At 41.4% G+C, this 22,752-nt stretch overlaps 2 protein-coding genes across 5 annotated transcripts in view; both read right to left on the bottom strand.

The window, feature by feature from the left end:
* cyld (cylindromatosis (turban tumor syndrome)) overlaps positions 1-830 on the bottom strand; it is a 54,984-nt gene extending 54,154 nt beyond the window's left edge. For both annotated transcript variants that reach the window (XM_057834297.1, XM_057834303.1), the window contains exon 1: positions 511-830. The gene's annotated coding sequence lies outside the window, so the exon portion shown is untranslated. The remainder of the gene's footprint in view (positions 1-510) is intronic.
* A 472-nt stretch (positions 831-1,302) lies between these two features.
* nod2 (nucleotide-binding oligomerization domain containing 2) lies at positions 1,303-22,276 on the bottom strand. 3 transcript variants are annotated; one of them, XM_057851518.1, is made up of 11 exons: positions 21,596-22,276; positions 8,899-9,330; positions 8,636-8,750; positions 6,677-8,420; positions 6,515-6,598; positions 6,143-6,226; positions 4,340-4,423; positions 2,284-2,367; positions 1,932-2,015; positions 1,772-1,855; positions 1,303-1,627 (listed from the first exon to the last, which is right to left on the bottom strand). In XM_057851518.1, the coding sequence occupies exons 2-11, from the start codon at positions 9,322-9,324 to the stop codon at positions 1,555-1,557; spliced, it is 2,862 nt and encodes a 953-aa protein (XP_057707501.1). In that variant the 5' UTR covers positions 9,325-9,330; positions 21,596-22,276; the 3' UTR covers positions 1,303-1,554. The 3 variants fall into 3 exon arrangements, with proteins under 3 accessions (XP_057707501.1, XP_057707522.1, XP_057707511.1); XM_057851539.1 differs by having other exon boundaries at positions 21,873-22,276; XM_057851528.1 differs by lacking the exon at positions 21,596-22,276 and having other exon boundaries at positions 8,899-10,380.
* Positions 22,277-22,752: the final 476 nt, after the last annotated feature.

Here is a 22,752-nt window from a genome sequence, read left to right as displayed (position 1 = left end):
TGATTTGAAATATCCGAAGTTGCAGCAAATATCCAAGGTTTCCTGTGGTTGTATATTACCTATTATTATGTAGTTGTGGATGAATGTGTTGTTGTTTTTTTTAATAATAATAATAATAATAATGACTTAGATCTAAATGCCATACCTCACTGCAACTGGGTAAATAAACACCAAATAGGGAAAGTGGGCACGTTTTGGGTTTCATACCATATCTGCTCGTCAAGCGAGCAGGGTGCGACGCATGGACTTCCCCTCACACACATTAAGTCCATTGTCACCTCGCTATATCGGCCTTAAGTGCAGACGAATGACTTGAGGATTTTTTTCACGATAAATCCAATCAAGGTGACATAAGATCTTCTTGATATTATCACGCGTCATGGAAAATGAAAGAAGATTAGTTAGCCAACATGACAGCCAGGCCCCCCGGTTCCCCAGTCAGCCAGCCAGCGCTCACCTTCCATCGCTCATTCTCGCAAAAGAAAATGTCAACAACACGTCATGTCTTACCTCTTATTTTGGCGATAGCGGGGACGTTTTCAGATGACGTGTCACGTCAATATCGCCATTATTCCAATTCGGCGCGAGGTCCCCAAAATCAAGTCCGAACGCAGCCGTGGTCACCTCTGCTTACCTAAGAGGCTATTGCTAATGCTATGCACTATGGAATCAGGGCAAAGTGGAGCAAACTGGCAAGCCGACAGCGAGCACGTCGATGGTGAAAAGTCGCGCTCTATGTCCAAATAATAGCATTAATATTACAAAATATCATACCGGATTCACGTTGCGGTGTAAATCAGCTATATTATTTACATGAGACGACCTCAGAAAACTTGGTGCACTACGTCACCAGAAATGCAGCTTGCTCATTGGTCTACTGTACATTTATCGAGATGCTGATTGGCTGGAATTTTCCTGTACGACACGGTGGGGGTTTCCCATTGAAAATTGAACTGGATAGTTAGGATGCATCGTAGCTTTACAGTAGCATACACACTGTATTTGCAAACGCATTAAACTCTTAATCGAAACAGTAATAAATCATCTAAAAATATATGATAAATATTGAAAAAAATAGTTTCTAAAGTCAAGGCCATACACACACAAAATAGATTTTTTAAAGGAATACAAATAAATGATATTTGGCTAGTGTTTCCCACGTTGTATATGGTCTATATTAAATCATATATGATTGTGTTGTTTTGTTACATTCTTAGATAATAGCTATAATTTCATGAAAAAGCACACAAATAGTGGCCTCATGGTCATGCATGTTGTGTCTATTTAATTTTGAAGTAAATGGTGATAAAATATGGCAATATTTTTACTACTAAAAGAAAAAAACAACTTGATGTAAAAATCAATGATGGTATGATATGGTACGTAATCACATCCCCACTTACAGTTTAAAAACAAAACCAAATTTTACATTAATATATAATAGTTTGATTTCCATCTATGCTTCAATACATACATATAAATGTGTGAACAGTGGCCAGGCGAGGTTTTCTCTTTTATTGCCATTTTAATAAATAACATTTTTTGGGGGGGGCATCAGAAGACGAGTCTTGATTCTTGTTGCGTCATCTCCTCAACCTCCTCAGGGCTCAGGAGATTGTTCTTCAACCTGTAAAACGCATTAATAAAAAATGCAAGTTGTATGCCTGGACTGATCTGAATAAGAATTTTCAAAGTAATGGTCTTCAGCACACAATTTCACCACGCCTGAAGTACTAAAAAACAGTGTTCAAACACACACGTGAGTACTTACCACACTGATTTGACACCTTTGTTATGCTGGAGAGCTTGGACCAAAGACTCTACTCCCTCCTTGGTAATGCAGTTTTCAGTCAACCTTGTACAGAGAAGAAAAAGAGGAAGTGAAATTAATTGAAGGGTGGAGCACTCGCGCAAGCAAGATGAACTTATACCATAGGTCCTCCAGCGAAGGGCATGTCTTGAGCGTTTTGGACAGGGCACGAGCTCCGATGCTGCCCACCCCATTGCCGACCAAGCTGCCATGAGAAAAATATTAGTTACTTACACCATATTAAAAAGCAGTAGTGATCTCACACTACAAGCCTCATTTTTTTTAAGTACGTGTCGCATTCCACTCATCGCAGAATACCAAATAGTAGTCATGTCATCTTACATCATCCTCTGCAAACCCGAAAGTAGCTTTCTTTTGTCCAGTCAATAAAACTAGCTCTATTGCAACTTGATACTGGACTAATGAGAGTGATGTGTATTTGCAATTCATTTGACCAGAACACAAAATACTACCTTAGCCATACTAGAGTTTTGCTGCCTTCCAGGGCACTAGCAATGGCCTCTGCACCTGAATCACCAATCTTATTACCCCAAAGCCTGAAAAAAAAAAGATTACACATTAAACATAATTCCTCCATCCTTCCATCCATTATCTACCGCTTAATCCAAGGGTCGGGTTGCGGGGGCAGCAGCTTTAGCAGGGAAGCCCAGACTTCCCTCTCCCTAGCCACTTCAACCAGCTCTTCCGGCAGGATCCCAAGGCGTTCCCAAGCCAGCCGAGAGACATAGCCCCTTCAGCGTGTCCTGGGTAGTCCCGGGGCCACCCACCGGTGGGACATGCACTCTCCAGAACCAGATGCCTGAGCCACCTCAGCTGGCTCCTCTCAATGCAGAGGAGCAGTGTCTTGACCCTGAGTCCCTCCCGGATGACGGTGCTTCTCACCCTATCTCTAAAGTAGAGACCTGACACCCTCCGGAGGACACTAATTTTGGGATCTCGTTCTTTCGGTCACAACCCACAGCTCGTGACCATAGGTGAGGGTAGGAAAGTTGCTCGACTGGTAAATCGAGAGCTTCGACTTTTGGCTCAGTGCAGACGCTGCACAAATCCGCCTGTTGATGTCACGCTCCCTCCTACCATCACCTGTGAACAAGACCCGAAGATATTTGAACTCCTCCACTTGGGGCAGGATCCCCTCCCCGGCTCGGAGAGGGCACGCCACCCTTTTCCAACTGAGGACCATGGTCTCGGATTTGGAGGTGCTAATTTTCATCCCAACCATTTCACACTCAGCTGCGAACCGCTCCAGTGAGAGTTGAGATCATAGCTTAATGAAGAGAACAGCACCACATCATCTGCAAAAATCAGAGATGCAATGCTGAGGCCACCAAACCGGACCCCTTTTATGCTTCGGCTGCACCCAGAAACTCTGTCCATAAAACTTATGAACAGAATCGGTGACAAAGGGCAACCTTGCAGAGTCCAACCCTCACAGAAAAAAGAATCTGACTTACTGACGACAATGCGGACCAAACTCTTGCACCGGTCATACAGGGACCGAACAGCCCGAGGGACACGGTCGAACGGCCTTCTCCAAATCTACAAAACACATATAGACCGGTTGGGTGAACTCCCGTGCACCCTCGAGGACCTTGCCAAGTGTGTAGAGCTGGTCCACTGTTCCATGGCCAGGACGAAAACCACACTGCTCCTCCTGAATCAAGAGATTCGACTTCCCGACGGAGCCTCCTCTCCAGCACGCCTGAATGGACTTTAACAAGGAGGCTGAGTGTGATCCTTATATAATTGGAACACACCCTCTGGTCCCTCTTCTTAAAAAGGGGACCACCACCCATGTCTGCCGATCCAGAGGCACTGTCCCCGACATTGTAGAGGCATGTCAGCCATGACAGCCCCACAACATCCAGAGCCTTTAGGAACTCCGGAGGTGGGTGTTGAAGCTCTTTCTGACAGGGGATTCTTCCCGAGGTTCCCAGCAGACCCTCACAATACGCTTGGGTCTGCCATGTCTGGCCAGCACCTTCTTCCACCATTGGAGCCAACACACCACACGGTGGTGATCAGTTGACAGCACTGCCCCTCTCTTCACCATAGTGTCCAAAACATGTGGCTGCAATTCCGATGACACGACTATAAAGTCGATCATCAAGCTGCGGCCTAGGGTGTCCTGGTGCCAAGTGCACATATGGACACCCCTATTTTGAACATGGTGAACTGTGACATGATAAATGGACTTAGTTTTCCCTTGCCCGGACACAAGTTACCGAGGCCCCCCTCTGGAGCCATGCCTGGTGGTGGGCAAGCGTCTGGAGGCCGGGCATGTATCCATGGGGCCCGGCCGGGCACAGCCCGAAAAGGCAACGTGGGTCCCCCTTCCCATGGGCTCACCACCTGTGGGAGGGGCCAAAGGGGTCGGGTAGGTAGGTAGGGAGTTGGGCGGCAGCCAAAGTCAGGGGCCTTGGCGGTCCGACCCTCAGCTACAGAAGCAAACTCTTGGGAACATAATTCCTCTTGTTTGTAATTTAGCAATAGAGGTCTTCAATTTACCCTAAATACATCAATGAATGGTTGCACTCCAGTCCCATTGCCAGCTGTTTAGCTCCTTCCGATGTAATGCAGTTGTTGCCCAGCCTGAAACAGAGTAGACCAAAGATTCAATCGAAAGTTTTCCAGTGATGTTTCACACACACACTGGTCACTTACACATTTTGGTTCAAGGGTTTATTGTAGTAACACAGGATAATAAAATATACTTTATACTGTGGGTTGAATATTGGTATATTTTGCTTTAAAATTATACAAAATTCAAACTCAATGTAAGAAATGTATAACTGTGTTTTTCAAGTTTCCCAGGCTAATATTGGGCCAGGTCAATGCATTTCTAGCTAAAAAAAAAAAAAAAACAAGCTGTAAACTAATACAGATAAAAAAGTGAAAAGGTTTTGGCTTTATTTCCATGTTTCTTCACATGAGAGATTTTTGAACTGTGTAGTTATTGATTTTATTCATGACAACCACTTTGTTCCAAACTTTTGCTTTACATTGTCAATTTTTGAGCACGCATTTTACCACATCTAATGAGTTTATATAGATTACGAGAATAGATGATAACATTTATATACAGAGGGGTAAATAAGTACTTGAAAAGATTAGAGAGGCCTGTAATTGTCAACATGAGTAAACCTCAACCATGACAGACAGGATGTGGAAAAAAAAAACAGAAAATCACATTGCTTGATTTTGAAAGAATTTATTTCCAAATTAGAGTGGAAAATAAGTATTTGGTCACCTACAAACCAGCAAGCTGTCAAAGAGGTCTAACGAGGTCTAACGAGGCTCCACTCGTTACCTGTATTAATGGCACCTGTTTTAACTCATTATGGGTATAAAAGACACCTGTCCACAAGCTCAGTCAATCACACTCCAAACTCCACTATGGCCAAGACCAAAGAGCTATCGAAGGACACCAGAGACAAAATTGTAGACCTGCACCAGGCTGAGAAGACTGAATCTGCAATAGTTAAAACGCTTGGTGTAAAGATATCAACTGTGGGAGCAATTATTAGAAAATAGAAGACATACAAGACCACTGATAATCTCCCTCGATCTGGGGCTCCATGCAAGATTTACCCCGTGGCGTCAATATGATAACAAGAATGGTGAGCACAAATCCCAGAACCACATGGGGGACCTGGTGGATGACCTACAGAGAGCTGGGACCACACTAACAAAGGCTGCTATCAGTAACAGAATGTGCCGCCAGGGACTCAAATCCTGTACTGCCAGACGTGTCCCCCTGCTGAAGAAAGTACACGTCCAGGCCCGTCTGCGGTTCGCTAGAGAGCATTTGGATGATCCAGAAGAGGACTGGGAGAATGTGTTATGGTCAGATGAAACCAAAATAGAACTTTTTGGTAGAAACACAGGTTCTCGTGTTTGGAGGAGAAAGAATACTGAATTGCATCCGAAGAACACCATACCCACTGTGAAGCATGGGGATGGAAACATCATGCTTTGGGGCTGTTTTTCTGCAAAGGGACCAGGACGACTGATCTGTATAAAGGAAAGAATGAATGGGGCCATGTATCGAGAGCCAGTCTCCAGATCTCAACCCCATAGAAAATCTGTGGAGGGAGTTGAAAGTCCGTGTTGTCCAACGACAGCCCCAAAACATCAAAACAATTTGAGTAGTACATGGGAAATTGAAAAAAAAAAAACAGTCAACAAGCCATTCCACCTCATCTTCCTGCTCTCGACCTTCAACATGTCAGACAAACAAATAGCAATCACACCATTGAAATCTATCTATCTTAACATTCAAAATTGCCAGGACATACACGATGCACCAACCTCAAACTGAGGAAGTTCTGCTTGGTCTTCAGCAGATGAGAAATGTGCTGTGTACAAGCGTCAGTTAGCTTGTTGTTGAAAAGTCTAAAAAGGAACACAGTGATTAAACATGAGTTATAGAATACATCATCAATGTAGAGGAACCTTAAATTTGAGAGTACCCGAAAGTTTGGCTTTTTGTTTTTTGTATTTTATTCAAATTTGGGAGGAGTATGACATCAAAGTATGATGATCATTTTGCTAATAAAACAAAAATATACAGGCATGTCTATCCCCAAACTAAACCATGACGAGAATTTGCATCATGTGGTAACATTGGGGTGGGTGGTCAGCTTTCGAGGCTCAACTGTAATATAATTCTACAAGGCTTACGCAATTTTCTGGAAGTTGTCACACTGGATTCCCTTCGCGATCAATTTGCGAATCCCTTCGTCGGTGATGTTATTATTTCTGAGACTGTTGAAGGTGTGGAGATCATATTATATATATTGCATATTAACAACATCATTAGGTAGGATAGCTTTTTATACTTACTAGAGGGACTTGCAAATATGAAGACAGGGAAGGAGCTGCTCCACACCTACGTCTCCCACAGAGTTGTTGTCCAGCTGGATTCCCGCAGGACTCCTCAAGTGCTGAAGCACAAAAGCCAGGGCTGTGCACTCCACGGGTCCAATATTGCAGTAGGTCAGCTTCAAATGGTCCACGTCTAGCTTGCTAAGAGCTTCCTCGGCTATATTGCTCTCCCGCATCTCGTAGATGCACTTGACGAGCCAGACAAAGCCCGGCATGGCATGCATGCTCTTTTTTTCACCCTCAACTGGCTTGGGGATGGACTTAAAGTGCTTCTGCATGCCTTTGTGGAGGCACCGGACCACCTGTTGCGCTTTCCTCTCCACAGTTGGTGTCGGAGCACAGTCCAGCCACAGGTGTCGGTGTCTCTGGGAAAGGAGGCCACAGACAAAAGTGGCGGTGATTTGTAGATTGGGGGCTTCAACGAGACCCTGTTGTTGGTCAGCTGACAAACAGGACCCAAAGCAGGTGCTACTGAAACCTACATCTTTCAACTCAAAGAGCTCAGCGACAGTGGAGCGGTTCGTGTTGTTGGACAAAACGATGTATAGCGCAGCAAAGAAACATTGCATTGTCACATGAAGGAATTCGTATCGAAGACTCTGATGGGATGGGATGTCTTTTGTTTGGGTGAGGAAGCCTGCACAGATGTCCTGATCCGTAACACAGCAGGTGTCTAGGTCAGTGCTAGCGAAGATGTAACATGAAGATTCCACCCCCTGAAAAGCAAGCTTGCCCAAATGCAAGATGCCAAGCAGGTGATCCTTAAGCCAACTGGGCCCACGGGAACATTTCGGGGGACTCTGGTGCTGCAAGAAGTGCTGAAGGATCATGAGATATACATCCGTTATGGTCTGCGGTGTACCGTCTCCACAGCCGAGCAGCTCCTTGTGGCATTGTGAGACAATCCAGCAGAGGACCGGACTGTGGCAAAGTCCAAATAAAGCTGTGTTTGCCTGAATGGATGCCAAGACTTTGGAGGCCACCAATGAGTCGCGGTGTTGTTTCTTGATAAAACAGTTAATGCCTTCAGGAGAGAAGCCTTTGAGAAAGAGTTCTTTGCGAAGATGCATCCTCAACATTGGACCCACAGCCTCTGGACGACTGGTCACCAGTTTTAGCACTCCCTTAAGGAGAGATCCCTGGAGAAGGTTGAAAAGCAATACGTGCACGGGGGCAGGCTGCGTGGGGGAGCAGAGCCTGCGCTCATCCGAGAAACTCTGTTTGAGCTCATCAAGGCTGTCGAACATGATTACCACGAGGTGCGGGTGGTCCAGGATGAAACGGAAGATCTCATCCTGTTCACAGTCCGGCCAGCAGCAGTGGCGGAAGAGCAGCTCTTGGACAGAAAGCTCGTCAAGTTCCGAATTCAGTTTGCGGCAGCTGAAAGGGAACAGGAGGACGAACTGTTGGAGGGCGGCCCCTCGAGCCCAGAGAAGATGCAGCCTCTGGAGTAAGGTGCTCTTACCACTGCCCGCATCCCCGGAAACCAGGACCGTGTCTGCTTCCTCATTCACTGTGCCTGTCATAGCAACGATATCCTCCAGGCCCAGATGTCCTTGATATTTGCAGTCATGCGCCAGCTCAAGTTTGCCTTCAGTGTAGATGTCATCCAGCGACATGTGGCCAGTTCCTCCATAGGTGCTGATGAAGCTTGACTGAGCCAAAATGGAACTGCGCAACTTTTTCTGGTATTTTAGGAGCTCTGCAATGGAGAAGGCATACAACTTTTAATCTGGTGAGGGAAGTGCTGAAATCAGTCAGGAAACAAAAGTTAGCCGAGCAACAGTAACTGTAAAGCTCAGATCGTAGATGGTATTGGACAAACAGCGTAGTCCCTGACTTAAGAGTGAAAAGTCATTTTACAGATTCAAATCTGCACCGCATGAGATTGATGATGAATATAAAATGACGGGAAACCTTTGGGTGTGGTCGTCTCTTGTTTCAGGTTGTTTTGCTTTTGCTCAATGTAGCGAAGAATCACGTTAGCTGCCGAATCGCCTTTGGAGCTCACAAGATCCAGCAACCGCCTAGCCTGAGTTAGACAAAAGACTGGATTTTACACATTAGACTTACCTGACAGTTAAAGAAGTGTGACTGAAGTATCTGGGATCATAGTAACCACACGTCCAGAAGACTATTGTTAACAAATATGCCTACAAAGGTATGAGACCCGACCCTACCTGCTGCGAGGGGGTGTGTATGTGCAAGAGTATGTCTCTGCAGTCCTCCTGGGTAAAGCATTCCGATTCAAGCAAAGCTTCTAGAGCACCGTCCAAGCAGCCTTGGAGTTCTCTCACCAAGCCGGGCCTTTGCGTCAGAAGCGTCCTGGTGACAGGTCCTGGATCTTCAGGTGTCTGGATTTGCCGTAAAGCCACGAAAAACGCCTGGCACGCAGCCTCCCCCTTGGCGTAAACTAAATCCAGTAGATGTCTAGCGTTGGTGTAAAGCGACCTCCCCTGCACGCTTACGTTGGTGTAATCCTCCCATGAAAGCTCCCCACGGGCCAGGAGGACATCCATGACCTTCTCCAGGGGCTCGGACAAGCCGCTCGCACACAGATCATTGAGGAGCTCACTCCGTTGCTTCAGCACCAGATCTTGGGCCATTGTCACCTTTCATGAATACAAAGCACTGTACAGTAGATATCATCAAGGACTCGACACAGTGCCATAGCGGAACGTCTGACAATGATGTTCACACCACAGCTTTGGCCCCTAAATACCTTATGCCCCAGCTTTTTCTTCTTGTTCCTCATTCTGCAACTAAGCGCAACTGTTGCAACGTTCTATGGCTGCAGAAGACACATGACGTGACACCCTCGCTTACACAGTCAAGCGATCTACTTCCTCTTTCTGGATCCTCTTGAGGCCAACGGTCCTCAACATTCAGGAAGCTCTTTTATAGCAGTGAGACAAATATGCCAATAATGTACCTAGTATCGATTTTATGATTCCTATCCCATTATAATGACATCAATAGGCTACCCAACTTTCACTTGTCCATGCACAGCAGCATTTTATTCAAATATTGGCGGATAAGTCTCATCAAGGCATCAAGGGGCTTGTTGAATAATTACCAGTAACTGTTCTATTTCTTATGATTATTATTATAGCTTCTTTTCAAAATATTGTAGTTTGTGAAGACCAGGTACATTTTTGTAATGAATAACAATTGCCTGTGTGTCTTCTGAATATCAAATAAAACAGTATTATTGCTCCTAATTGAATTTAAATTAAATTGTAAGACATTGATTTATTTTCTTTCATGCTCATGTAATTTACCTAACAGACAAGTTTTTAAAAACATAAATGAACCAAAGTAGCATCTTAACCCTTAGATGCACAAGTTACTGGACCCTACACTCTTCAATAAGTGGGTCAAAAATGACCCATATTAGAACCAATGTGTTTTTATGCCATTTTGGTGAAGAATTATCACTTATAACTTATATTCATTAGTAGAGATGTCCCGATCGATGCCAATCAATCGGGTCCGATCACGTCATTTTCAAAGTATCGGAATCGGCAAAAAAATATCGGACATGCCTTTTTTTTAATGTATATATATTTTTTAATTCAATCGTTTTCTAATTGTATTTAACGTATCAGACATAATATGTTACACTCATCCAGAGTCTTTAGTTTAGGCTTAAGGTAGGGTTATCAAATTTATCCCGTTAACGGCGGTAATTTTTTTTTTTTTAATTTATCACGTTAAAATTATATTATATATTATATATTATAAATTATATATATATATATATATATATATATATATATATATATATATATATATATATATATAAATATTTAACGCAATTAACGCATGCGCTGCACGACCCACTCACGCATTGTCGCGTTCAATCTGTAATGGCGCCGTTTTAGCTATATATAGAGCTAAAAGGCAGCATAAAATGAGTAGAGTGAATTTTGGCAGCCTTTGGAGCCTTTCTTTAATTGGCTAAAGCCTTACAATCCCTCGCCCTACGATTAGAAACATCGTGGGAAGCAATGTGGGGCAGAAAGGTAGTAAATGATCTTTTTCTTAACACCTTATGTTATTTCCCAATGCAGAGAAAATATATCAATTGGTACCACGACGCACAGTCATGGTTGCACTTCCCATCATGCATTTGGGCAGAACAATTAAATGGCTACATTATCATTTACTGAAAGCTCAACAAATACACTAGATGGCAATATTTAGTCACAATATACAAAGTCACATTTATCCTTTAAGAATTACAAGTCTTTCTATCTGTGGATCCCTCTCACAGAAAGAATGTTAATAATGTAAATGCCATCTTGAGGATTTATTGTCATAATAAACAAATACAGTACTTATGTACTGTATGTTGAATATATATATTTGTCTGAGTTTTATTCATTTTTTTCTTAATGCATTGCCAAAATGTATATGATCGGGAAAAAATTATCTGGAATGATTGGAATTGAATTAGGAGCAACAAAAAAAAAGCAATTGGATCGGGAAATATCGGGATCAGCAGATACTCAAAATAAAACGATCGTGATCGGATCGGGAGCAAAAAAACATGATCGGAACAACCCTATTAATTAGTATTATATTTAGGGCCACACAAGAATGATTTCATGCTTGAAATATCTTTATGATTCAATTAACATTTTTGGGGGGGGAAAAAAAAAAAAAACAGAACAGCAATAGACTTCATCTTTCTTTGTATTTTATCATCAATGATGAAGAGCTCCCATGCATCTTTTTGGTGAGACAGCGGTGCTAAGTCCTTGTGGAGGCACTGACCGATTTCTGAGGATATTGTGGCTCTGTGTTCTGCCCTGGGTGGGAGGTAATTCTCTCTAGTAAGAGCCCGACCAACTCATTCTGTCGGCCATGATTTGGACACTTTCTTCTTCAGAGGACACATAAGTGGAATCTTATGAGTCAGATTGTTCCTGTTCAGTTGGATTTCCAGGTGGACAACTGCCACTGCCACCTGGACAATAGTCTGGGTCCTCATCATCAGAAATTTCGGACACTTGAGTCCAACCCCGTCACTGCCTCTCCATCATCCAACACCTTCAGGACCATTTCAACTGTAAATCTAGCACAAATCCGATTTTTTTGTGTTATTCCAACTGGACTGAACGGGAAAAATCGCATGAAAGTGGACCATTTTCAAATTTGATCCAGGTCACTTTCGTATGTGGTTAAAATCCCATCCGGGCCACATTTTTCCAGAATGTGGCTGCGGTCGGAACTGTCAAGTCCCCCAAATTGGAATTCATGCAGCAATTAACAGCAATTAAAATTCTCTATGCTTCAATGCTCCTGCGCATGCGGGCCAGTTTGCTCAGCGCATCTCGAACTGCGAATTACTGCGCATGTGTGATACTTGAACAGGCTCAATGGACAGAGGCAGTCTGAACGGGTACGCCAAAAAAAACAGATATGACAAAAAATCGGAATTGTGCATTAGGACCCGCGGTATGAACTTAGTTTTAGTTAGCTAGCTAGTTATGAAGTAGGTTAATTTGTTGATGAATAATAATAAAGAGTCATGAAAGACACACACACAAAATACTATATGGACATAATACTTACAGTACACGTATCAGCTCTTGCTGTGTAAAATAATCTTCTTAAGGGATGTCACTTTTTACATACCTAGCCTGGACAAAGCTGATGAGAATGAAAGATTCCCATTGGATTCTATAGAAAATGCATGTGGGTCATTTTTGACCCACTTGTGAAAGCTTAGGGTAGTAATACAAAAATGACAATTTCTTCAAATGTATAAAATGTTAATCAAAAATTTGAATGACATTATATCAAAAACGTTTTTTTTTTTAGGAATACCTGGAATATGAATTGATAACAATTTTTCATTCCGAAGATATTTCAAGAAAACAACCATTTTTGACCCACTTATGCATCTAAGGGTTAAAAAAAAATCACATTATGTACAGCATTTCCCCCCCATTAATTTTTAGAAGTGTACTCAAAAGTCGTCGACTGTATTGTAGAGATGCAATTTGGTTTTCTAGCCACTAGGTGAAGCTATTGCATTACTAGACAGTTTTTTTTGTCACTCAGAACTCATGTACAGTAGAATAGATCATGTGCTTGAAAAGTATTAGCTGCTAAAACGAATTAAACGTATGTATTTACAATACAAATCTAATTAGCCCCTCCCAGTTAAATGGTTTGGAGTCTATAGCCGTCAATGACAGCTAAAGAGATTTTTTTTTTTTAATGAAAACAATGTATTGTGATTTAAAATCAACAATTACACTTGCTAACCCTGGCCCAACATTAAAAGCCACCATGAAGTCTGCCATGACAAAAAAAAAAAAAATCAACAATAGATCCATTATATATATATTAGTACAAAACATTTACAAACAAGGGTCTCAATCAGTGTTGTTAATAACGGCGTTACAATATAACGGCGTTACTAACGGCGTTATTTTTTTCAGCAATGAGTAATCTAATTAATTACTTTTCTCATCTTGGCAACGCCGTTACCGTTACTGAGGCGGGAAAGGCGTGCGTTACTATGCGTTACTAAGTTGGTTGAATAAAAAAAGTCTGAGAGAAACGGACTCACGGGGACGAGAGCAGAGCAGCAGTGGGGAAAACGCCGTTGCAACCGCGATGCTAGGTGGCTCTAATAATACCTGACTGTAGCCATAGCCGACAAACTACGCCCACATGACACAGTAGATATCATATTATAGAACTAGATGCAAAACTGACACAGCTGCATTGCCAACATGTTTTAAGGACTACAAGCGTTAGTAAACAGCCGCCATCTTAAAGCAGTAGACCTCTCAGGAGGGACCTGATGTAGAGATCCTTCCTAGCGAACCTAAGTAACTTTTTTTTTTTTTTTTTTTAATCTAAAATGCTTCTAAATCGGCAAAATCTTAACTTAAATCTATCTTTAAATGATGAAACAGTTTTAAAACTTACACATGTTTAAAGTAGACAGAAGGGAACTAATGCAATAATGGGAGCAATTTTAACAACTTTAACGGTTGATTCACAACTTTAAATGACTTCCACACATAGCAAAGGTTACTAGCTAGTTATCGCAATACCCTTGTGTCTAGTTAAGTGGAGGATAAAGAATTGGGCTAGGGCCAATTGTCCCCCAAATCCTTTAAACTTCACATTGTGTGACCTTTTTTTTTTGTTTGTTTGTTTTTTGTTTTTTTTTTTTTGTTTCTTGTTTTTTTTTTTGAGAAAAAAAAAAAATTATCACTAGTTACTTTGCCAAGTAACTAATTACTCTTACATTTAGGTAACTGAGTTACTAACGCAATTACTTTTTGGGAGAAGTAATTTGTAACTGTAATTAATTACTATTTTAAAGTAAAATTAACAACACTGGTCTCAATATTGGTAGGGACGATATTACAGCATAAACTGCATGTACACGGGACATTGATAAGACCCAACAGATTGGGTGAACGGGGGTGAGGGCTACATTTCTCACAAATATGAATCTAATGAATTGATAGGCTAAATGATCAATGCAAAATATATCTGTATTGACTAACTTTCAAACGGCCAATTTATAGCATCTTAATCTAATATTTTTCTTAAATCTAGTTGAATAATTTTCTCCATTTTGCTTTGAGTGTTAAAGACTAGTTAACAGATTAATATGTCAGAGTATTCTACTTAAATGAAGTAAATATCACAATTTATTTTAATTAAGATCATACATCTAAAAGTGGGTCATTTTTCACTTAAATCCAGAAAATTTGCTTTCAAATAATATTTTGAACAGTATCTATCCTTGAATTGAGAACATTTCTGACAACAAGGTTTTTTTTTTTCTTTTTAAGATATACTAACGTTTTGCTTAAAATAAGTCTGTTAATCTTATTATCAGATACAGTAGCTATTTTTGTTATTTCAAGAAATCTAAGTGAGTAAAAATGTACTATATGCACCGGCATATCATTCACTTATTTCGAGGAGATTTACACTGAAAACAAGGGAATTTGATTCGTTTTAAGGAGGTGTGTTTTTGCAGTGCATACAATACTGGCAAAAAGTATTGGCACCCCTGCAATTCTGTCAGATAATGCTCAATTTCTCCTAGAAAATGATTGCAATCACAAATGCTTTGGTAGTAATATCTTCATTTATTTAGCTTGCACAAACACAAAAGGGAATGAAAAAAAAATCATTATCATTTTACACAAAACTCCAAAAATGGGCAGGACACAAGTATTGGCACCCTCAGCCTAATACTTGGTAGCACAACCTTTAGACAAAATAACTGCGAACAACCGCTTCGGGTATCCATCAATGAGTTTCTGCCGGAATTTTAGACAATTCTTCTTTGGCCAACTGCTCCAGGTCTCTGAGGGGCAGTTTACACGGCGACTCTGCGACACAATAACTGAGCAGCGGACTCGCCTCGCGTGCATATGGTGTCGGCGAAGACGAAAAATTCTGAATCCTTCCTCCAAAGCGGAAGAATCCGATTGCCGGGGATTGAGGGGGGCTTCCTCGGCATGCATATCAAAGGCTCCCGCGGCGCGAGATCGTGCCGTTAACGTCAGCACTCGTACACGTCACATTGGGCATGCGCAGCACTGCTACTAAACATTAAAAACAGCAAATATGGCGGAATGTCGGCTTTAATTTTCTGTTTTAATAATATTTTTAAATTAAATATGTTGAATATTTCAATTTTTGTGCCTTTTGGAACAAAAGAAAAATGCCATTGCTTTGAGTGGGCAGGCATATTTTTTTCCGGGCTAAGGGAGCTTGGTGGAGTCAAAGTGCATTATTCTCTGTCGCCCTGTAAATCTGCACTGCCCCTAGGGCCTGGCATGAATACTACATCGTTTTCATGCGGAATTGCGACATTGTTCAAATGGAGATGCAAATGCAAATGCAAACTGAAATGAATGAAAATGAAAATGAAATTTTTCGTATTCTCGGAGAGTCACCATGTAAACGGCCCCTGAGATTTGAAGGGTGCCTCTCCAAACTTCCATTTTCAGATCTCTTCACAGGTGTTCTATGGGATTCAGGTCTGGACTTATTGCTGGCCACTTTAGAAGTCTGCAGTGCTTTCTCTTAAACCATTTTCTACTGCTTTTTGAAGTGTGTTTTGGGTCATTATCCAGCTGGAAGACCCATGACCTCTGAAAGAGACCCAGCTTTCTCACACTGGGCCCTACATTATGCTGTACAATTTGTTGGTTGTCTTCAGACTTCATAATGCCATGCACACAGTCAAGCGGTCCAGTGCCAAAGGCAGCAAAGCAACCCCAAAACATCAGGGAACCTCCGCCATGCATGACAGTGGGGACCGTGTTCTTTTCTTTGATGGCTTTGTTTTTTTTTCCTATAAACTCTATGTTGATGCCTTTTTCCCAAAAAGCTCTACTTTTGTCTCATCTGACCAGAGAACATTTCTCCAAAACGTTTTTGACTTTCTCAGGTAAGTTTTGGCAAACTCCAGCCTGGCTTTTTTATGTCTCTGGGTCAGAAGTGGGGTCTTCCTGGGTATGCTACCATAGAGTCCCTTTTCATTCAGATGCTGACGGATAGTACGTGTTGACACTGTTGTACCCTCGGACTGCGGGACAGCTTGAACTTGTTTGGATGTTAGTCGTGGGGTCGCCCCAGAAGTGGGGTCTTTCTGGGTATCCTACCATAGAGTACCTTTGGACATGTAGCCTTGAGATTGCCCATGCTTCCTCACAATTTTGCATCTCAAGTCCTCAGACAGTTCTTTGGTCTTCTTTCTTTTCTTCATGCTCAATGTGGTACACACAAGGACAGAGGACAGAGGTTGAATCAACTTTAATCCGTTTTAACTGTCTGCACGTGTGATTTTGTTATTGCCACCACCTGTTATGTGCCACAGGTAAGTAACAAGTGCTGTTAATTACACAAATTACAGAAGCATCATATGATTTTTCAAAGGGTGTTAATGATGTTGTCTGGCCCATTTTTGGAGTTTTGTGTAAATGATAATGATTTTTTTTTTTTTTCCATTCTCTTTTGCGTTTTTTCATTGCAACCAAAATAAATGGAGACATTACTAACAAAGCATTTGTAATTGCAATCATTTTCTGTGATAAATTGAGCATTATCTGACAGAATTGCAGGGGTGCCAATACTTTTGGCCAGCACTGTATGTGTTGGTTCAGGTGATACACCGTTCAATTTTCAAAAACTACAATAGTAAAGAAACATTTTGAAAACTTCCAGAATAAATGTCTGGATTTTATTAGCAAATTCAAATTGCAATATTTGAACATAAATTATATTAACATGCAACAAATACAAACCTGTTAATAATCTCTTAACTATCCAGGAATGCAAATAATAAACATTAGGCTTAAGACCACTCAACATTGTCTGTCTAAAAAACTTCTTCGTCAGGGAATAACAAAAATAAACAAAAATGGAGCCTTCCTTCAAGTAAAACACTACTGCTTTTGTCCACAAGCACAGCCAAACCTAACCAAAAAAAAAAAAAAAAATGAAAGCTTCGTTGGGCTGCTTTAAGACCACATAAATAAAATAAAAATGAAAATTGGGGAGAAGATGGTAAACCTCGGTTCACTACATTTCTCAGTTTAATTAACGCTAACAGTAGAAAACACATACAAGACGATATTTCTCTCGAAGGAGCTTCCTACTCGAGTTTGGGAAATTCACATAGATTAATGTTATGCTAAATTAGTGGTCTTTTCGCCACCTCCACAACGTAGACGTCTTTTTACATTACTTACAGTGGCTGCTGCGAGCGGGAAAAAACTGTTAACAATTCTCATCTTCGAAAGGGGCGGAAGAGGCGCATGTTGTATTTGTGTTGGGGCTGTGATTGTGTGTGTGTGTGGGGGGGGGGGGTCAAGTCATCAGCCAATCAAACGTGCGTTTGAGGGGAAAAAAGCGGACTGGCACATTCAGCAAGTGAAAAGAGGTCAATGTAAGTCTGAACCTAATTAAACTACTATAATTCATTTAATAATGGTAGGGTGAATTCTATCGTTATAACACATGGGAAGACAATCTTAATTAACTATATATATATATAATGCAAATAAGGGTGCTTAAAAGTTGGTGGGGAAAAATTTGAGCATCCTGAAAAGTTGGTAGTGTCATGTTCAGTGTTGTTAATAACGGCGTTAGAATATGACGGCGTTACTAACCGCGTTATTTTCTTCAGTAGTGAGTAATCTAATTAATTACTTTTCTCATCTTGGCAACGCCGTTACCGTTACTGAGGCGCGAAAGGCGTGCGTTACTATGCGTTGCGATGTTGGTTGACTGACGCGAGAAAAGTCTGAAAAAGATGGACTCACGGAGACCAGAGAGCAGAGCAGGAGTGGGGAAGACGCTGTTGCAAACGCGATGCTAGGTGGCTCCAATAATACCTGACTGTAGCCGATAGCCTACAAACTACGCCCACATGATGCTTCGGTAGATATCACACATATACAGAACTAGATCCAAATGACATACACGGCGGCATTAGTAACAAGTGTAATAAAGAACTAGATGCGTTAGTATACAGCCGCCATCTTAAAGCAGTAGACTTCTCAAGAAGACTCTGTTGTAGAAAACCTTCCTAGCGAACTTAAGTAACTTTTTATCTAAAATACTCCTAAATTGGCAAAACTTAACTTAAATCTATCTTTAAATGATGAAACGGTTTTCAAATTTACACGTGTCGAAAATAGACAGAAGGGAACTAATGCAATAACAGGAGCAATTTTAACAACTTTAACGGTTGATTCACAACATTAAATGACTTCCACACATAGCAAAGGTTACTAACTAGTTATCGCAATATCCACAATACCATTGTGTCTAGTTAAATTTAGGATAAAGAATTAGGCTAGGACCAATTGTCCCCAAAGCCCTGTTATTTTTTATTTATTTATCTATTTATTTTTTAGAAAAAAAACATGAAAATTATTACCAGTTACTTTGCCAAGTAACTAATTACTCTTACATTTAGGTAACTGAGTTACTAATGCAATTACTTTTTGGGAGAAGTAATTTGTAACTGTAATTTATTATTTTTTTAAAGTAAGATTAACAACACTGGTCATGGTCCTACTGCCCCAATGCAAACCTATGCCCCTGTTTACAAATATACATGAAACAAATTGTGGTACTCAAAAAAATGCAATAAACAAGCACTAGATACTTGTATATTCTAATATTATTTAATATATGGGCAACTCACGGTATTAACGATATGGGTGAAGGGGGAAAAAATCGGAATCTTATTAGGCTCGAGCGTTTACGTCACAGCAACACGGGATCGTGCGAGATTTGCGACAACGCAGCCATATTGGAAGCACGTCTGTATCACAGGACACTTAAACTTAACGGCAAATACAATTCAACTACGAGTGCCAAAGATGGAAAAAAGTAAGGAAAACTTGCCAGTTCGATACAAAGACAAACTTGTTACCACGGCGAAAGGCAGATATATGAGCAAACTTAAAGTGTATGTCAACACCTGGGGAAATGCTAATATTCCATCATTTATCCATAAACGAATGCCTTTTGGATTTATATCATGTCACTTCGTGTAATTACACACATCGCAACACCATGAAAATGAGAGAAATTTGTGTCAATTTCAAGCTAAAAAGTCCCGGAAATCTGGCAGATTGTGGGCGTGACATCAAAACAAGGAAACAACCGGCTCAGTGCTTTAGTACTGAATGGCGGCGATGATGGCGGACAATTACGTTTCTAGTTGCAGCGACGAATCCGACGTAGCGAACATTCTTCTAATGGTGACGAGAAGAGTTACGAACCTTTCTTTGGTGTTTTGGGTTATCAATTTGAGCCCAAACGAAAGCCAATGCAGCCTAATGAAAGGATCATTGAGGGGAGCAATCACACTGATGAAACCCCGACAACAGTTCGTGTGGGAAACACCAAATGCTATGTTTTGCATTTCTTTTTGTGAAGCTGATACACCGTGACCGCAAAATAAAGTAATGTATAGAATAATTATCATTTAATATGCTATCATCGGTTTCACTCTGCCAACCGACACAAATATGAATGGGATTAGAGCAGGGGTCCCCAACCTTTTTTGCACCACAGACCAGTGTGATTTGGGTATTTTTTTTCATGGACCGGTGTCCCTCTTTTATATTCAGTTGGAATCTCAATCTTATCCAATGGTGCTAAAAAACTATTTACATCACAAACATACATGTGCAACACGGAAATGGCGTAAATTAACGCTTAACGACAGGCGAAGTCGTTAAGTGAGAGGGCTACGTGCAGTTGTTGTGTGCGCCAAACATGGCAAACGTAAGTTAATATTCCTTTCTTTAAAGAAAGTTTGTAGTGTGTACTTAGGAATCGCTGCATTCGCGGTCCTTTTTAACGTTATGCGCATGCCAACTTTGTCAGAACACCGGCAATGTGCGGCAGAAAAATACAGCAAATATAAAATAGCATTTGTTTTTAGCCCCGTCGTGTTAAGTGTAGGGAAAACATACAACTCACCCGCTGAATCAGTGGGAGGGCTGTTTGTTTCGTTGAGACGAGATGGGAGAGTGAGAGAAGCTAGCATCAAGCTAGCGATGTTGGAAATTGTGGCACAGTTTTCAGCGCGCTCCAAGTGATGTCGGGATATTCCGAAATGACTTTAATCCAGAACTTCGGTAGAGTTGTTGTCTCAAATGTACGTTTAAGTCGCCGTGACTTGCGATTTCTACAAGCTGATATTCCTGTTCCACAGACATGCTCGAATCACTCGATTTATTCACATACGGGTCACGAATTCACTCCTTCTCAGTTCGTGGGTCTTTAGTGATTGGGAAGTAGCATAAATTTTGTTTTCTTTGAGGTTGTAGGCACATCTTCTGGCTCATCAGGTACCCGTTTCCCTGTAAAATTGCAAAATTAGCCCTCTTAGCACTGACGAACTTTACTCATTGTCTGCGTAGTCCAGCTCTTTTTCTCGCGTTCAGGAACTCATGGGTACTATATTGCGACAAATGCCTATTTGTAAACCACATAGCATGACAGGTTTGAACCATTTTAGCGATTTTTTGATAAAACACGAACGCAACTCTCTCGTCGATAAACAACAATGGCACCTGCCTCGACCTTTTGTTTCCTTGTTATGACGTCTCCACCCCATTCGGCTGTTTCCGGAACACTTTCGGAAATGTTCGTCATTTTCGATCTATTTTCGATAATTGCTCATTAATGTGATTGATTTTTTTGTTAACTTTATCAATATTTGTTATCTTGGCACATAACGGTTCTATTGATGTCTCACACCCCCTTTGCGTTTTCATACCCTTTAAGGATGTGAACAATGTTGACCCTTACGAGCAAGCCGAACACAAATGGAATAAAGATGTCGACAAGCTTCCACCATTACGCGAAATGGACATCATGCTGTATTTAGTGTTTGGTGTAAGTTACTACACTCATCAGCAATTCCGAAACTACAAATCGCTACAAAGCTACGAACAGTTTTGCTGCGGATGGGTGCAGGACCTGCACATTATGACCGTAGCAAACGGCAACACCATTGTTCTTGCAAAGGTGGGCAATGTGTGTTTACATTTTCATTGTCATCAACATCTGAATTTGTGCTGTGCTGAGCTGTGATAGTTAAGTGACGAATCAATGCTGTGTTGTAGAAAATAGATTTGTTTCAGACAATGTAGCCTGTGTACAAATTCTTTGCCACTATCTCACGGCAACATGTTACAACTTTTTCATTTAGAAACGACAGGAATTATGTCTTATGAAGACAATGCACATGTATGCACGCTAGTTGTTTAGCTGTAGCTATAGCTAACAACAGGCCGACTTAGGGCATAAAGTTACCGAAATTTGCGTAGACAAATGAAATTAACTTACCGGAGTGGAAGTGCATAGAGCAAACTCTGTGTGTAACTGGAGAATCAAACATTATGCCCTTCCTTCTGATCGAAGCCACCCATGCCATTTTTTGACATTTGGTAAGTTCAGATATGAACTTTCCTTTGTCTTTTCTCCATGTAGGAATCCGGAAGAAACTCAATGGGGTTCCGTCGAGCTGTACATTCTCCTTTCTATTCGATCGGTTGTTGCAATTCTTTACCGAACAATAATTTCCAATCATTTTTAAAGAGCGACCTGAGTCGAACAGCCTTACTGTTTGTTTCCCGGAGTCCTGACACCAAACTTCCTGTTTCCAACATGGCGATAGGGACGGAAACCTCGCGAGTGCTACGTCATACGCTGGAGCCTAATAGAAACAAGTTAAAAATGAACTACGACCACCCGGATCCCTCTGTTGGCTAAGTTGCAACCTAGCGGCTTTGATTTGTTCCTCCACTGCTTACAACACTACTCCCTCTTTCATTAAAGTCAAATGACTTGGGCCTGTGCCGTCAAGGTCACATCCAGCTGCCCCTTGACCTTCAAGATGTGCCGAGCTAAGAGTCGTTGGACATTCACGACCGCACCTCCGTCGCACCGGCCCCTCTTTCAAGTGCGGCCCCCCGTGCTACAGAGGCACCTTGCAGTTCGACATCCCCCCGCGTTCACTTTGTACCTTCAACAGCACGCCGCCACATCAAAGCGCCGCCGCCTTTAGCTTTGATGTTTTGCCGAAATAGAGAACGCGAGAGAGTGAGAGAGAGTCAAAGAAAGAAGGAGGCAGCCGTGATATGAGGGGCCATCAGGGACATAATTCAGGATTACTGTACCTTTCATAACCAATACGGAAAAACTTTATACATGTGACTGAATCCCCACCCCCACATACTATTAAAATATTATTTAGATGGATTGCTTTATTCATTTTTGTCGCTGGCAATGACATCAATGGCAGCTAATGAGATAAGGGTGACGTACATTTCCAATTTACTGGAGTAAAATAGGTTTCATTCTCCTCTCAAAACTGGGAAACATTAGTTTTTTAATGTTTTTTTTTTTAAAATCAGATTCCATTTATTTCTTTGGTGCAAGGAAAAAAAAATTATGTATTTCCCATTTTCAAAAGAGGCATTCAATGGCAAAGAGACAGCACA

Source organism: Corythoichthys intestinalis, chromosome 1 (assembly GCF_030265065.1).
Source record: "Corythoichthys intestinalis isolate RoL2023-P3 chromosome 1, ASM3026506v1, whole genome shotgun sequence".
Taxonomy (NCBI): Eukaryota; Metazoa; Chordata; class Actinopteri; order Syngnathiformes; family Syngnathidae; genus Corythoichthys; species Corythoichthys intestinalis.
This window is presented reverse-complemented; position numbering and strand designations above follow the sequence as displayed.